At 50.2% G+C, this 14,555-nt stretch overlaps 1 protein-coding gene across 8 annotated transcripts in view; it reads left to right on the top strand.

Annotated features, from left to right (window-relative positions):
• EXOC2 (exocyst complex component 2) overlaps positions 1–14,555 on the top strand; it is a 147,955-nt gene that overhangs the window by 86,467 nt on the left and 46,933 nt on the right. For 7 of the 8 annotated variants that reach the window (XR_007136923.1, XR_007136924.1, XM_047795178.1 and 4 more), the window contains 8 exons: positions 3,839–3,904; positions 4,073–4,230; positions 4,622–4,743; positions 6,086–6,147; positions 10,630–10,710; positions 10,911–10,970; positions 11,604–11,665; positions 13,701–13,767. Coding sequence is in view for 6 of the 8 variants with exons in the window: in XM_047795178.1 (XP_047651134.1) it covers positions 3,839–3,904; positions 4,073–4,230; positions 4,622–4,743; positions 6,086–6,147; positions 10,630–10,710; positions 10,911–10,970; positions 11,604–11,665; positions 13,701–13,767 (678 nt within the window). In the remaining 2 variants the exon portion in view is untranslated. The remainder of the gene's footprint in view (positions 1–3,838; positions 3,905–4,072; positions 4,231–4,621; positions 4,744–6,085; positions 6,148–10,629; positions 10,711–10,910; positions 10,971–11,603; positions 11,666–13,700; positions 13,768–14,555) is intronic. The other variant, XM_047795183.1, reaches the window with a different exon arrangement.

The raw sequence follows: 14,555 nt of genomic DNA, 5'->3' as shown, positions 1-14,555 counted from the left end.
GTAAAAGTGTTTTGTTTTATCTAGAGTTCATCCGTTAAAAGATTTGGATGGAGTTTCCAGCAGTTTGAAAAATAATCAGTTCTTCAGACCCGTCAAGGCCGTGCGAAATAACATATGTGAATCAAAACAGCGAGATGGAGCCGTTGGTCTCACCACAAAGTAGTTTTGGTCTGTGTGTGCGGAAAGAGTTAAGGTTTTTAGCAAAAGCAAAGTGGTTAATAGTAGGTTAAGATCGCACCTTTAGATATACTTTAAATGTACTGTATTTCGAGCTGAAAACTTGAAAGTATCCAGATAATTTTGTTTGAAAATCAGGAATCGGGATTTTAAAAAGTTGTGTGACTAGGATGTAAATTAAAATGTACTTTATTTTCAAAAATTAAATTTTCTTTTAAAAGCAGGCAAGCCATACACAATTCAGCCTGTTGGAGGTGTTCAGCTCTTCATCCAGTTAAAACAATAAGTCCCGATGCTTTTCAGCGGCTCTGAGAGGACGGCCTTGCAGCTGCCCCCACCCTCCACCTTTGTGTGGGAGACCCGTCCTCAGCCTTTAGGCAGTCCTCTGTCCAGTAGGTGTCATCGTGCAGTCATCGCACCTGCTTGGTGGGCAGAACTGTTCTGGAGTTTAGCCTTGATTTTGGTGTGATGTTTTCTAACAGTTGATTTTCTCTCTTTTCTCTGGTTAAAAAATACCTCACAGGACAAAGGACTGCGAAATAATCTTCCCGCTGAACAAGCCCAATCTATAAAAGTGTAGCATTCGCTGCTGTGGCGGATACAACCGGAAAAGACCCATCTGATGGTCAGGACACGTGCCGTTTCCATTTGCAGGACCTTCTTGGAGACAGGGCCCCCCTCTTTCAGAGGCCCTTCCCTGCCTCCAGAGCACACTCAGCCTGACCAGCTCACACTCTGAGTTAGTCAGGTTCAGGAAAACAGCCAATAGGGCTTTGGTTCTGTTTGCGACCACCTATATAAAGAGACTGAGGCCGCTGCAGGGAATGGCTCGGGGACGGGGAGGCACACAGGCTGGCCCCCGCCCCCTGCCCCCTGCGAGCGCCCTGCTCCGGCTCCTCCGGCACCGAGCGGGCAGTCGGAAATCCAGACTGGGCCTCGAGGGAAGGTTGGGCCGGGGCTGTCGATTTGGAGCTGTGCTCTTGTGATTCACGCCGAGAAGTTTGTATTTGGCCTTGCTCTTGATGGTGTGGCTTCCTACGGGGTGATGAAAAGTGCTCTTTGTTCTGTTGAGGAGCGTCTTCTGTCCCCCCCGCCCCAAGCGTGGAGGCTGGAGGTCTGGAGAACCTCCATGTGTTTTGAGGGTAGGAACCTGCAGACCTCCAGGGAAAGGGGCTGGGGGGCAAAGCAGTCGCCAGTGGCCAGTGGTCTAATCGATCATGCCTCCGTAATGAAGCCTCCCTCGAAACCCCAGAAGGGCCCCCAGAGAGGCGGTGGGTGCCGCCCTTGCCCCGCCGTCTGCCATCTGCCTGTCCCTCAGACACCTCCTTTCATGAGCTCCGTTCTGGCAAATCGATGGGCCCTGAAGAGGGGATCCTGGGAGCCCCTGCTCTATGGCTGGCCAGTCAGAAGCACAGGTGACAACCTGGACTTTGACTGGCCTCTGGGGTGGGGCGTCTCGGGGTCCGAGTCGTCCCTGCGGGGTCTGATGCTGATGCTGGGCAGGTGGAGTCTGAATAGAGCTGATTGCGGAGGCTCAGCTGCTGTCAGGGAACCCCTGCCTCCCCCCACTCACACATTGGATTTGGGTACAGAACCCAGAATAGGAAGGCATTAGAAAGGCTCTTTGAAGCCATGAGAATAAAGTAGTGACAGAGTACAGAGGCAAAGGAGAAAAAAGCTCTGAAGACAGAGGCCTGACAAGCTGCAGCCTTTAGGGAGCAGCTCTTGGCACCTTGCGGACAGGCCATCCACTGGTGCTCTATACCCAGGCGCTGTGTCCCCAGAGTATCGTCGGGATTCAGAGCATCACACTCGATAGAAGCAGGAAGTCAGCTCATGGTCACTCAGGGTGGACAGCTGGTCACAACCACAGGACGCCTGCTCTGGGCTGGACACTGGCGGGCCCACCTAGCGAGCGTGGCATCCTTCTCGCTGGTCAGACTCCAGCGTGAGCCCCGCCGCTCACTTCTCACCGCAGCGCTAAAGCACGTCAGTCACCGCTCACGCGTCGTAAAAATAAAGGGACAGCATCAATTTCTGTAGATCCTGGTGTACCAAGAGTTTTGAGTGTTGTTGGCCAGTGAACTTGGAATTTGCTTATTGAACTATTATTGTGAATTTCCAGTTTAGATTTTTCAGAAACTTAGCTTTCTTTCAAAACGCTATCTCTACAAAGAAAAAAGAGAAAAGCTGCAGTTTAATTTGAAGTTTTGAGAGCAGCGTAAATCAGAGCCGGAAGGGCGTGGTCTGGGTGGGTGCTGCCCGCTGCTGTCGGGGCTGTGATGCTTGGGTGAAACACCCAGCAGACCCTTACCCTTGCCTCGCTCCCTCATTGGACAGAGCCAGTCCCGGAGGACCGGCCTCCACGCTGCCTCTGGAAGGCACCCGTGAAATACGAGTAACGTTACCTGAAGCCTTCCCGTCCCCTCGGGGGCAGCGTCGTAACCATTAATGATGCAGCTGCTTCCACCTGGGAAGGTCCCTGAGACACACCAGTGTTTTGCCTGTAAAGGGTAGCTTTGGCGTCACGTTGGTGAGGTATCAGAGTTTTCTTTTACATTATGCCATTTTGTGATTCCTTATTTCTTTGGAAAGTTTCCAAAACTTGCCCTCATATGTAGCATTTATTTTTGCCGAGGTGTTCTGTCGTGGCTCAGCGGAAACGAATCCGACTAGTATCCATGAGGATGTGGGTTTGATCCCTGGCCTCGCTCAGTGGGTTGGGGATCCGGTGTTGCCGTGAGCTGTGGTGTAGGTCGCAGATGCGGCTCGGATCTGGTGTTGCTCTGGCTGTGGTGGAGGCCGGCAGCTGTAGCTCTGATTCGACCCCTAGCCTGGGAACCTCCATATCCCACGGGTGCGGCCTAAAGAGCAAAAAAAAAAAAAAAAAAACACGACGTAGTATAAAATTTAGTGTAATAGTTATATTTAATGTAGTGATATTTAGTTAGAAATTTTATTTAATATTTAGTTAGGCATTTTATAGAGCAATGTTTACTTCGAGAGACTGCGATATTAAAAAGTTAATTGAAAACAACTTGAGCAGATTTCCCGTAATCATATAAGGCAGCCTTCCACATGTTACCCTGAGGGGAAGAGAAGTCAGGGGGAAACGTGGCTACCACCCGGAAACGGGTCACAGTTGGTTCTAGAACCCATTCCCTCCTGCCTGGGACTCGGAAAGAAGAGTGGCGATGAGTGATTGTTTTGGAACTGAAATGCCAGCGCTGATGCTTCTGTTCCCGGAGTGGAGCGGGCCCCGCAGAGGCGGAGTTCCCCACGCTTCCTGCACCCGCTGACGGGTAGCGGTGCTGGAGCCACGTCGTGGGCTTGGAGGCCTAGAGCTTTAACCATAGAAAATCGTGGATGAAAACAGCATGTGAAATTCACCTACTAGAGAGAGATTTTCTGTGTAATACTAAGGTTTATTCATAGGAATTGTATTTAAAGGTTTTAGGAAGATGAATGGCTCTTTGTTGGAATGAGAAGGGTTTTCTAATTAGTCGTCCTTTAATCAGAGACTTAGATGACTTCTTATACATTCCTTTTAATCAAGTTATAACCGTATTTCATGCTCTTTACATACAACTGCTGAAGCATCTCTTATTTTTATGAATTATTTCTAAAGACAACCAATTTTTGTTTATTTTTCATTTTTAAGACTGCCGAGAAGTCGGGCCACATTGAAAGATCAAAGAATGTAAGACAGAGACAAAGCGATTTTAAGGTAAGCTGAGGATAAGGATGGAGACGTTCCCTTGGGGTGGGGCGTTCGCAGCCCCAGTTGCTGGAAGACTTGGCGCTCAAGACATTTGTCTTGTCTAGGCCGACCCTCCGGTTGATTTAATCAAGATGATGCCTTTTGATGCAGCTCTGCTTGTTTGTCATTGCCTAGAAAATGATTCAGGAGGTGATGCACTGTCTCGTGAAGCTGATCCGCGGGGCGCTGCTCCCGCCCAGCGCAGCGGAGGGCGGCGTGAGGCCGGGCACAGGCCGGGAGGTGAAGGCCGAGCTCTCGGGACAGTGGCTTGCTCACGTCATACAGACCCTCAGGTAGGTAGGGGCACGGTCTCCTGCAGAGGAGTCGGTATCTTTCGTCTTGTTTTTGGTGGAGGGAAGCGGGAAACCCATACTCAGTGTGGGTACGATTTTCAGTACAGCCTGCAGAGGAGGTCCCTGTCCTCTTGCGTGTCCACTGTTCCCACGCGGCGTCTCACAGCCCTTCCTGGTGCTCACGCCCGACAGGGGTGTCACCACTCTCGTTGCGTAGTTCAGAGTTCCTGGGTTATTGCAGCCCCTGCCGTGGCCTTTCTTCCCCGTTTCCAGCACAGTAAGCCGCGGCTTTAAGCTCTCTGCTGAGTCCTTGTGGGGCGGCCAGAGTGATGTCGGGAGTCGCTTGAAGGGCCTGCTCTGCTCACGAGGTCTCGCTCTGTTTGTTTCACAGGCTTACTTACGAATCCTTGACTGCCCTCGAAATTCCCAGTGACCTGTTACAGACGATCCAGGACCTGGTCTTGGATCTCCGAGGGCGCTGCGTGGCGGTCACGCTGCAGCACACGGCAGAAGGTGTGCTTTGCCCCACAGCAGTTACCAAATAGGCCACCCCTTCCCGGCTCCAAGTCCTCGAGAACGAGAAAGACACTCTTAAAGAAACCTGAGCGGTTCACATCCTCTATGGCTGCTCAGTGTAATTTTTTTCTTTGTCGACTGTCTTTTCAAGTCTCTTTACTTCGGGGTACCAGACAATGCAGAAATTAAGATAGATTTGAAAAATTCGAAAAACCCTTAAGCCTGTAAGAACATCCTTATGGAAAACGTGAAGTAGAAAAAGTGGAATGTGAAACGTATGTGAAGTATCCCAATTTTGAAAATATACACAGATCCTTAACATTCTTAATTTAGAAAGATGAGTAAAATCAGAAGAAAGACTGTTAACGGTTTCTTTATGCAGAAGTTACAGGCGATGCTCATTTTCTTTACACTTCTAGAGTTTTCAGGGTTCTGTACCTACAGTCATAAGCAGTAAAGGTTGTCTCTACAAAGCAGCCTTTTGGGGAACCAGTCAAGAGCATGGTTAGAAATGGTGGAAGCCAGTCCCGTCGGTCCCAGCACGTGGGCGAGGGAAGCCTGTGTCTGCACAGAACCGGCGGCCCGGGCGGGGATGGCCAGTGTCCTCGCAGCCAGCCCTCGGGGGTGCACAGGCAGCCGCCGCCTCCCCTGGGGGCTCGTGCGGGCACCGTCGCGAACGTGCCGGGGGTCCGTCAGAAATCTCAGGAAAGGCCGTCTGGCTTGTTCTGCACACGTCCAGTGTTACCAGATGTGCTGGCTCACGGCTGAGTTGTCTCACGCTGTCTCTGAACCTAGCCTAGGCTTGTCCATGTTGGGCTGTACGGTAGAAAATTTTATTTACATTAACGCTTTGTTAAGAAAACCCAGAGAGGGATGCACATTGAAATTCTTGAGTCTAGCAGGATTATGTTTTATCCCCACTCGCCCCAGTTTTGTACAACCTTATACAAAACAATTAAAGATCATATTCTTTATGGAGCTTTATCTCTGTAAAGTGTGGTGAGATAATTATAATAAAATATGCTGTGTACGGAGTTCCCGTTGTGGCTCAGTGGTTAATGAATCCAACTAGGAACCATGAGGTTGCGGGTTCGATCCCTGGCCTTGCTCAGGCGGTTAAGGATCCGGTGTTGCCGTGAGCTGCGGTGTAGGTCGCAGCCGAGGCTCGGATCCCGAGTTGCTGTGGCTGTGGCGTTAGGCCGGTGGCTACAGCTCCGATTGGACCCCTAGCCTAGGAACCTCCAGATGCCACAGAAGCGGCCCTAGAAATGGTAAAAAGACAAAAAACAAAACAAAACAAAAAAAAGCAAAACATGCTGTGTACTTGTTTTCCCTGTAGAAATAAAGAGATTGGCTGAAAAGGAAGACTGGATCGTTGACAGCGAAGGCCTGACGTCTCTAGTAAGTCTCGGTTCTTTTCAGTGATTAATCATTAGCGTCTCGTATGTTCAAAACAAACGGTTTATTCTGACGTAACAAGCGTGTGCTCTGTTGCACCTCTAAGGCGTTGCTTCTATAAGTAGAAAAGCAAATGTCTTAAAGTTTTCCTTCTCAGAGTCATTTTTTCTGAACACTAACCGCAGATATTTAAAAATTAATAAAAACAGCGATTTCTGTTAGAGTGATTTTTCTTCCTCCGACAACTCTTAACTACCTTTTGTTTGCAAATTACCCAGCACCTTGAGGTTCTCAGAAAAGCGGGAGAGGAGAAGCTGTTGCTGGGCGTCGAGGTCAGGTGGGCGGTGCAAACCGCCGTCTCCTCCCTCTGGATCGTCGTCTCCTCAGACGGGGCTTTTAGGTTTCGGAGTCCCTTTGAAAACAGTTGTCATGAGCTGCAGTGTTCTGACCTGCCTTGTGGACCCCACAGCAGGCCTGCAGGGGCGTCGGGAAAGGTGGGCCTTTAGCTGCTCCGTCCTTCGGTGGCTTAAACGGGGGACATTTCCTTTCCTCTCCCATTGAGGAGGTTGGGGCTGATGGGGCAGCTTCAGCATGCAGTGCGGGCGGAGTCCAGGGCTCCCCGACCCCTTGTCCGAGCCTTGGCACGGCTTCTCTCTCAGGATGGTCGTTCCGGCCGCCACGGCCTCATGCCTGCCGGCGGCGAAGTCTGGCATTTCCCAGGATTCACGCCGAAAGCGCTCCCCACGTCTCATCTGACGGAGTGTATCCGCCTGCCCTCCGTGTCCGCGCCAGAGGTCGGGAAAAAGTGCCGTTTTCCAGCCGAGCGCGTGGCTTTGCGAACCGCAGCCGTTTCCGTCTCGCCTCGGCAGACAGGGCCTCTAGGCCGAAGCGGGGCGACTTGCCCGCACGTGCAAAGTCGTGGGGGTCGCGTTGTGAGGAGACCCTGCGGCGTGTCTGCACTGGTCTGTGCTCGTTGACAACCTCCCTTCGAGGTTGACAGTTGGGGGGTTTTTGACGAGTTGAAATTCTTTCCCTCCGAATTCAAGGTTCTTTCTTAAGTTAATACAAATATCTACAAGTGTGTGTGTGGAACAGCAATGCCTCCAAACTTGTGTGAGTTCAACCATCCTTGAAATGAGGGGTCTGTTTTCGACGTGATCGTGGGAGGTGAGAGAGGCGAGTGTCGTGTCTGCTCTCCGCCGTCTCGATTCCGCCTCCCGGAATTTATTTTTCATCTCTGTTATGATTACATTTAAAGGACTTATTTTTAATAAAAATGTGTTTTAATTTATTAGATTTATTTTTCACAAGTGCTTGTATTTAAACACAAACTACCCTGTAGCTGTGTGTTTAGGGAAAGGAGGTAGGAGCAGATCCATACTGTCCAGTACACTTGGCTTCAGGCGCCAAACACTCAGTCCAGAACAAAAGAGCTCAACTTTTTGTACTGATTACATGTTAAAATAATATTTTGATATATTACATCTTCTAAGTTATGTTTAATTTATTTTTTCTTATCGTGGTTACTGGAAAATCCAAGACTGCGCCCGTGACACGATTGTGGCCTGCGTGGCTGACACTGCGCTTCTGTGGGCAGCGCTGGTGTGGGGAGAACGCTCTGCCCACCACCTGGCGTCTGACTGGTCCAGGCTTGCTTCTCTCGTGTGATGCCTGTGCCGTCCCGAGGAAGCTGCTTGACTCTGCCTCTAGCTAAAGCAGCAGCAGCATACGCTTTTTCAGAGTCTCAGTCATTAAGATTAAACGAGATGTTGCAGAAAAAGCTATAACCTACAGAGCTTTGTACATACCCAGAAGACTTTATCAAACCGATACTTGTAGTTCCAGAGCCGCTGTGATAAAAATACCTCATTTACATTACGCTCTACTGGCTTCAAAGCTCTATCCTGTATCTCCGCCCTCCCTAATTGGAAGGCAGGCCACAGAGGCAGCGCGGGACCAGCACCACCCAGTCACTGGTCCCAAATGAAACAGTCCAGGAGAGCAGACAGCCTGGCCCTGACACAGGTTCTGACACCAGCTTCAGATCATCTGGTGCCAAGAAAAGGATAGATGTTCAATTTCAGAAAACAGAGCATCTGTTACAAGGATTTATGTTCATTTAAAAAAAACAAAACCTGACAAAAATTCAGCAACTTAGCCACAGGATAGGAGGGAGCTTCACATCCTTCCTCAGGTTAGTGTTTCTTTCCACTCAGTCCAGTGTGTGTGTGTGTGTGTGTGTGTGTGTGCGCGTGCACGCGCACGTGTGAGACAGCCTCGCGCCTGGGTCCACGTGTGTTGAGATGACAGTCACGTCTAAGGTCGTTTGCGTAGATGAGCCCCTTTGAAACGGTTGCTGTACAAACTAGTAGTTCTGGCCAATTTAAAGTTTATTGTACAGTAGGTACAGAAAGTAACCACAGAATAGCTAGTCGCGTGTTCAGTGTGGACAAACCAGAGCGCTAAACCCACTTACGGATGATCGGGCCACAGCCAGTGTGCCTCTCATTGGATGTTGTGGGAGAAACTTGCTGACCCTTAGAGCTGAGGGAGCCGAGCGTGGCGCAGGGTGTGGGCCTCCAGGCTTCCTGCGAGAGCCCAGGTGGCTCCAGGCTTCAGCGTGGCGTCCAGGGTCCAGGGTCCAGCTCTGAGTGTTGCTCATCTAACATCTAGAAGGCCCAGGCTTTGAACAGAGAGTCAGTTGTCTTGTGTTTGCCTCGCGTCTCTGTAGCGTCTGTCCTGTTTGTTTGAAGTGAGGAGTTTCTTTCCCGGTGAGCCCCTGTCAAGTTAAGGAAACGCATGCAGCGTTGCCCCACTGCGACTGCGTTCACCTGAGTGCCTGAATCCGCTCCTGGGGGAGCGTCCTGCGTTCTTGTGTTGGAAATGGTTTCTGCCTTTTGTCCATTTGGATAATTCTGAGAATTTCCTTCTTTGAGAATAACTGGGATATGTAGTAAATTGTAATCAGCTACCTTAGGCGATTCACTGATAAAATGCAAAGGTAGGGCCATTTCCTTGTTTTCAGAAAAAAGAAGCAGCAGCTGTTTCGAAGCACCCGCTGCCTTTCCCACTGAGGTGCCTCCTGGGCTCCCAGTGCCGTGGGGGAGGCAGCGGTGGCGGCAGTGGCACATCCAGCGCTGAATGTGGGCTTGGAGCCCCAGGTTACTGCTGAAGCATCCTCGACGCCCTAACCTTTGGAGGCAGGCGGGCGGGGGTGTAAGGCCCAGTACCGGACAGGCCTTCGGCCCTTTAAATACCTTCTCTAGGGCACCTCCCCGTCCCCACCTTCTTTTTCTGCACTTGGACTTTCCCGTGTTCTCGATGGGGGCCTTTGGTGGCTCTCAAGTGCAGTATTAAAACGACATTCACATCGAGGTACTATTTTAGCTGTCCTTGAGCCTCAATTCCTTTCTGTAAGAAAGTAAATTTGTCATTTTTTGCTTTGTATACAAGTGTCTTTTTTTACGTCCAATTTTTTTCTCAAATTCTTGCAAAACCTGAAGCATGTGTGGAGGTTCTGACTGCAGGTTCTTGCCCGGAGCTGCTTGGCTGGTCTCCGAGCCTTGACCTGGATCCGCACCCCTGCGCAAAACCCAGGCTGCTGGGCCCTGGCCGCTGTGGTGGCTCTGCCTCCCGGGCCCAAGACACAGAAAGAAGTGGATTGCAAACTAGAACGAGCGTCAGGAAGAGCCCCGGTCACCCTCCGTCTCCGGGCCCTCTAACCCTTCAAGTCTCGGCTGGGGTGTTTGCGCTGTCTCAGAGGAGGGGGCTTCCTGACCCTTGGTGCTGAGAGCAGACCCCCCTCCGTCTCTCCTTCTCTGAATGCCCGCTTGTTCTCGTCACCACATTTATTCTAGTTCGCAATCCACTTATTTCTGTATTTTTTTGGCGGGGGGGGAAGGGGGTAGAAAGTGAGTTTTGTTGACTCTGCCCAGGATGTACACTGAGCAAGAACTCATGCCCCATCACCCCGGGTCGGCCTGGCACGAAGGGAACCTTAAGTACGGGCAGGGCTCCTTCAGCCTTCTCTTGGACCTGTTTTCAGGTTTCACTTCCGGCTTGATGGACGTAGGAAAGGACCTAGAGACAGTTTTGAATGAAAGGTCTCGCCCTCCTCTGGTTGTTATTCCTAAACACTCACCGGGTTGATGGGTCCAGAGAGGCCTGGAGGTTGAGCTCCCAGAATGAGCCCTGAAGGAGCCCTGCTGTCAGCTCCCGAGGTCTGCTGGCCTGTGGCACTCACCTCGGAGGAGTGGGGCTCTGGAGAAAGATTGCTCTTCTCCCCGACTTCTGTTCTGATTGGATTAGGGTTCTTTCACCTCGGAGGACTTGCAGTTTTTAGTATCGCGTCCAGGTCCCAGTGGCGAGGGGAGTGTTGGCGACCCCGTCCCTTTCCAGACCGTGGCATGGCTGGGAGTCTGGGCCTCACTTGCTTCTGCTCGGGGTCCCTGTGCCCAGCGCCTGTTGCGTCTTGTCTCCCTCCAGCCCTGCCAATTCGAGCGGCGCGTGGTGCAGTCGCTGCAGTCGCTGCGTGGCGTTCTGGAGTGCAGGCCCGGAGAAGCCAGCGTGAGTATCTGGGGACAGCTGCGGGCCCGGGTCCCACTGTGCGTGCCATGGTCCTGGCTCCAGACCTGCTGCCCCTTCGCCATCTCCCCCTCACCCACCCCCACCCCCGACCCCCCCGTCAGGTTCCCCACATGGCTCGCACTTTTCCGTGTGTTCACTCTATATCAAACTTCATAAATTCAACAGGATTCTTCTTGTAGGTCTTTCAACAACCTAAAACCCAGGAGGAGGTTTGCCAGCTAAGCATCAATATCATGCAGGTACTTTGTCGCAGCACTGTTGCCCTGAAGCCCGAAATAATGCAGGTTATAATAGTTGTGTAGCAGATACTCTGTGTTACCTTGTCCGAGCGATGGTGTACGGTTAATAAGTTCAAGGTAAGATTAGTCCAGCTTGCCTAGCAGCACCTGGAGTTCATTTTTCTTACACGGCCGCCTTTTTTGTGCTCTCGTGTTGCCTTGTGTGTGAGCGTTGGTTGGAACGCAGATTAAGAGACATGCTGGTGGTTTATGTTGTGCCTGAGCATGAAGTTCTTTGGGGCCAGTGCCTGCTGGACACATAAACACAGTGGAGCGGGAGTGCGTGAGTGAATGAGAGGAAGGGAATAAAATACGTTCAAAAATATGATAGGATCAAAATACAGGTGCTTTCAGTGTTTATCACGTGTGTGTGACACACAGGTGTGTGTTCGTAGTGTTTACATGTGTGCGTGTGTGTATGTGTATGTGTGCTCTATGGGACATAGTCTGTCACCTGCAGAAGGGACATACACATACGCACTGCCGACAGGATTTAGATGGTGTTTCTGCGTATGTGTGTAAAACTGTCTTTAATGTTCAAGTAGGCTGGTGTCTAAGAGGTCACAGCACTGCAACGTCTCATTTCTGACTTAGATTTTCATATGCTGTCTGGAGCAGTTGAGCACCAAGCCGGACGCTGATGTGGACACTGCCCAGTAAGTAGAGCTGAGAGTAGCCTTGCAGGTGTGTTCGCAGGGATTAAAACTGCAGACTCATGTCCTGTGTTTGGTCCATATCCTGAGATTTCCAGTGAGGGAGAAGGTGTTGCTGTTACTTAACGCGGGTCTGTTTGGCCCGCGTTCTCTGATTTCTTCATCTTCTGAGCTTGACTAGAGACGCGTTCAGCAAACTGAACGTGTGATTGGCTCGCTGATATCTAGAGGAACAGGTTCATAAATAACAAAACGGGAGCTAGAGGAGGTGACTCTCCTTGGAACTGTTGCAGTTCTGATATTGGGGACTGCACCAGCGCTCGTTAAAGGCTGACTCTGCTGATAAAGTCTGCATCGTGCTTGGTTATTTGAGCTCCAGAAGATACTTCTGGATTCCTGATACTTCCAGATCCATGTGATAATTCTTACATAATGCTGCTCCCTCCCTGGGCGTTTTTTTAAAACCTACTTTTTCTGAATGATATTTGGCATGTATAATTTCTGTTAACCTAATAAGGTTTATGGTCTGACACAGATAATACTGAAATAAATATGCCTCTTAAATCTGTAATTGACAGCTTTTTTTTTTTTTTCTTTTTTGCGTATTTCTTTCCGTGGTTTTTTTTTTTCCCCTTTCCTTTTTTTTTTTTTTTTTTTTTTTAGGGCTGCACCCACTGCATTTGGAGGTTCCCAGGCTAGGGATCGAATCAGAGCTATAGTCACTGGCCTACACCACAGCCATAGCAATGCCAGATCCAAGCTGTGTCTGCAATCTACACCACAGTTCACAGCAACGCCGGATTCTTAACCCACTGAGTGAGGCCAGGGATCGAACCTGCGTCCTCGCGGACACTAGTCAGATTTGTTTCCACTGAGCCATGAGGGGAACTCCTGTTTCCATGTTTACCTGGTGTTTGCCTTTCAGTATATGTAACTGTTTTCTCTCTGAGACCTAACAAATATTTAGTTCTTCTGGTTTTTCTTTGATTTTATATGTTTAACACATTATTTTACCAGGAATTTGTATTGTTAATCAGTTCCCTGATGTTTTGATTAAATAAGTCTTCCTTTGTTGTTTCGTGGCAATTTCTGTTGCACACATCATTGCATTCTAATGTATAGTGAAGGTATTTCTGAATTTTATCTTCTGTTCTACTCACTCACAGTGTTCATTTGTTTTAATTCTCATCAGTTTACTTTTAAATGGTTATTGGATTGTTATCCTTTTATTGTTTCTCTTTTTTTTTTTTTTTTTTGGTCTTTTTAGGGCCGCACCCATGACATATGGAGGGTTGGTCCCAAGCTAGGGGTCAAATCGGACCTGTAGCCGCCAGCCTACACCACAGCCACAGGAACTCGGGATCTGAGCCACATCTGCGCCCTACACCACAGCTCACGGCAATGCCGGATCCGTAACCCACTGAACGAGGCCAGGGATCGAACCCGCAGCCTCATGGTTCCTGGTCAGATTTGTTGACCACTGCGCCACGACGGGAACTCCTGCTTCTCTGTTTTTAAATGTTGTTTGATATTTCCATCTGTTTAGTTTTCCTTATGATGCTAAAATCGGTTGCTTAGGCTTAAAGAAAAGACATCCTGTTCGAGTCCTGCTGCGTCTGTCAACTAAGCCGTGGCCCTTGGTGTCGTCCCTCTACCGTGTCAGGTGTCTGGTCACTTGCGGGTTGTTAGGGACGTTCCTAACTCAGCTCACCTGTTAGTCACTTCTATGCACGTGAGCTCAGAACGCCCCAGAATGTCTAGATTCTGATGGGCGAGCACATTTTGGCTGGAGAGTCTGTGCTCGGAACCCCCGCTGCTAGGGATTCGGAAGACCCTGAAGCTCATGTGGCAGGAACCATGGTAAGAGGGTCCCGGTGTCCGTGCTCAGAAACACAGACAACTATGCGACGTTTGACGTTTGAACGAAAGATTTCAAAGTCTTTTTTTGTTGCGGTGCGTGTAATCCACCTATGACATTCTGTTCGCGCTGTTTGCTTTAGTGCTTCCACACTCATTCTTCTCTTGTCTCTTTATTCAGCCTCTCCGTTGACGTTGCTTCTCCGGATTTGTTTGGAAGTATCCACCAAGAGTTCAGTCTGACGCCTGTAAGTGGGTTCCAAATGCAGTCCCCCTGTCCCCCGTCTCGCGGCTGGCTCGTTGGATTTGCCCCAGGTGACCGAGGTCTCCGCAGAGACCTGTTCTGGCACCCGGCAGAGAGGCAGGTGTGGGAGGAAAGGTTTCTGGCTCGCTTCCTGGCCTGCTGTGTGCTGACTGAGGAGCCTGCCTCGCAGAGGCTGCAGTAACCGTGGTCCTCAGGCTGCAGGTGCCGCTCGGACAGGCTGCGTTGTTATTTTCAGACGTGTTTATTTAAGTTGTTCAGAAGCTTCTGATGAATCATTTAATTTTAGAATTTGATTATTTGTATGTTTAGTTTTTCTGCCCGTGGTTGTTTCTTCTGCTTGAGAAAAGAAAAATGCACTTACGAAGAGTAAAACTTGAAATCACTCAAATAGATTTTCCATTTCAGAAGAACCATTCAGATCATAAGGGTAACCATCAGCCCGAGTTAACAAACGGACGGGGCACAGCAGGCGTGGCAGGCCGGGCCTGGCCTCTGGAGGAGGCCGGTGCTCAGGGGCAGGCTCCGGAGGGAGAGCCATTAAGACAGGTTGCAAACTGGGGCCGCGGGAGAGCATGGCGAGGCGGCGTGCTCCGGGCTGATGACGTGTCACAAGGACTTGATTCCACGTCCTTTGCAAGGACCACGCAATGGCACCACCAGGCATGGGCAGGAGGTCTGGCTTCCCCTGGCCCCTGACTGTCACCTCCTGGTGCCCCTCCCTGCAGTGTGAACATAGAGCCTGGTGGAGGGTGGACGTACCGCCTGCTTGTA

Source organism: Phacochoerus africanus, chromosome 9 (genome assembly GCF_016906955.1).
Source record: "Phacochoerus africanus isolate WHEZ1 chromosome 9, ROS_Pafr_v1, whole genome shotgun sequence".
In the NCBI taxonomy this organism is placed as follows: domain Eukaryota; kingdom Metazoa; phylum Chordata; class Mammalia; order Artiodactyla; family Suidae; genus Phacochoerus; species Phacochoerus africanus.
The sequence above is the reverse complement of the archived record's forward strand: the minus strand, read 5'-3'. Positions and strand labels throughout refer to the sequence as shown.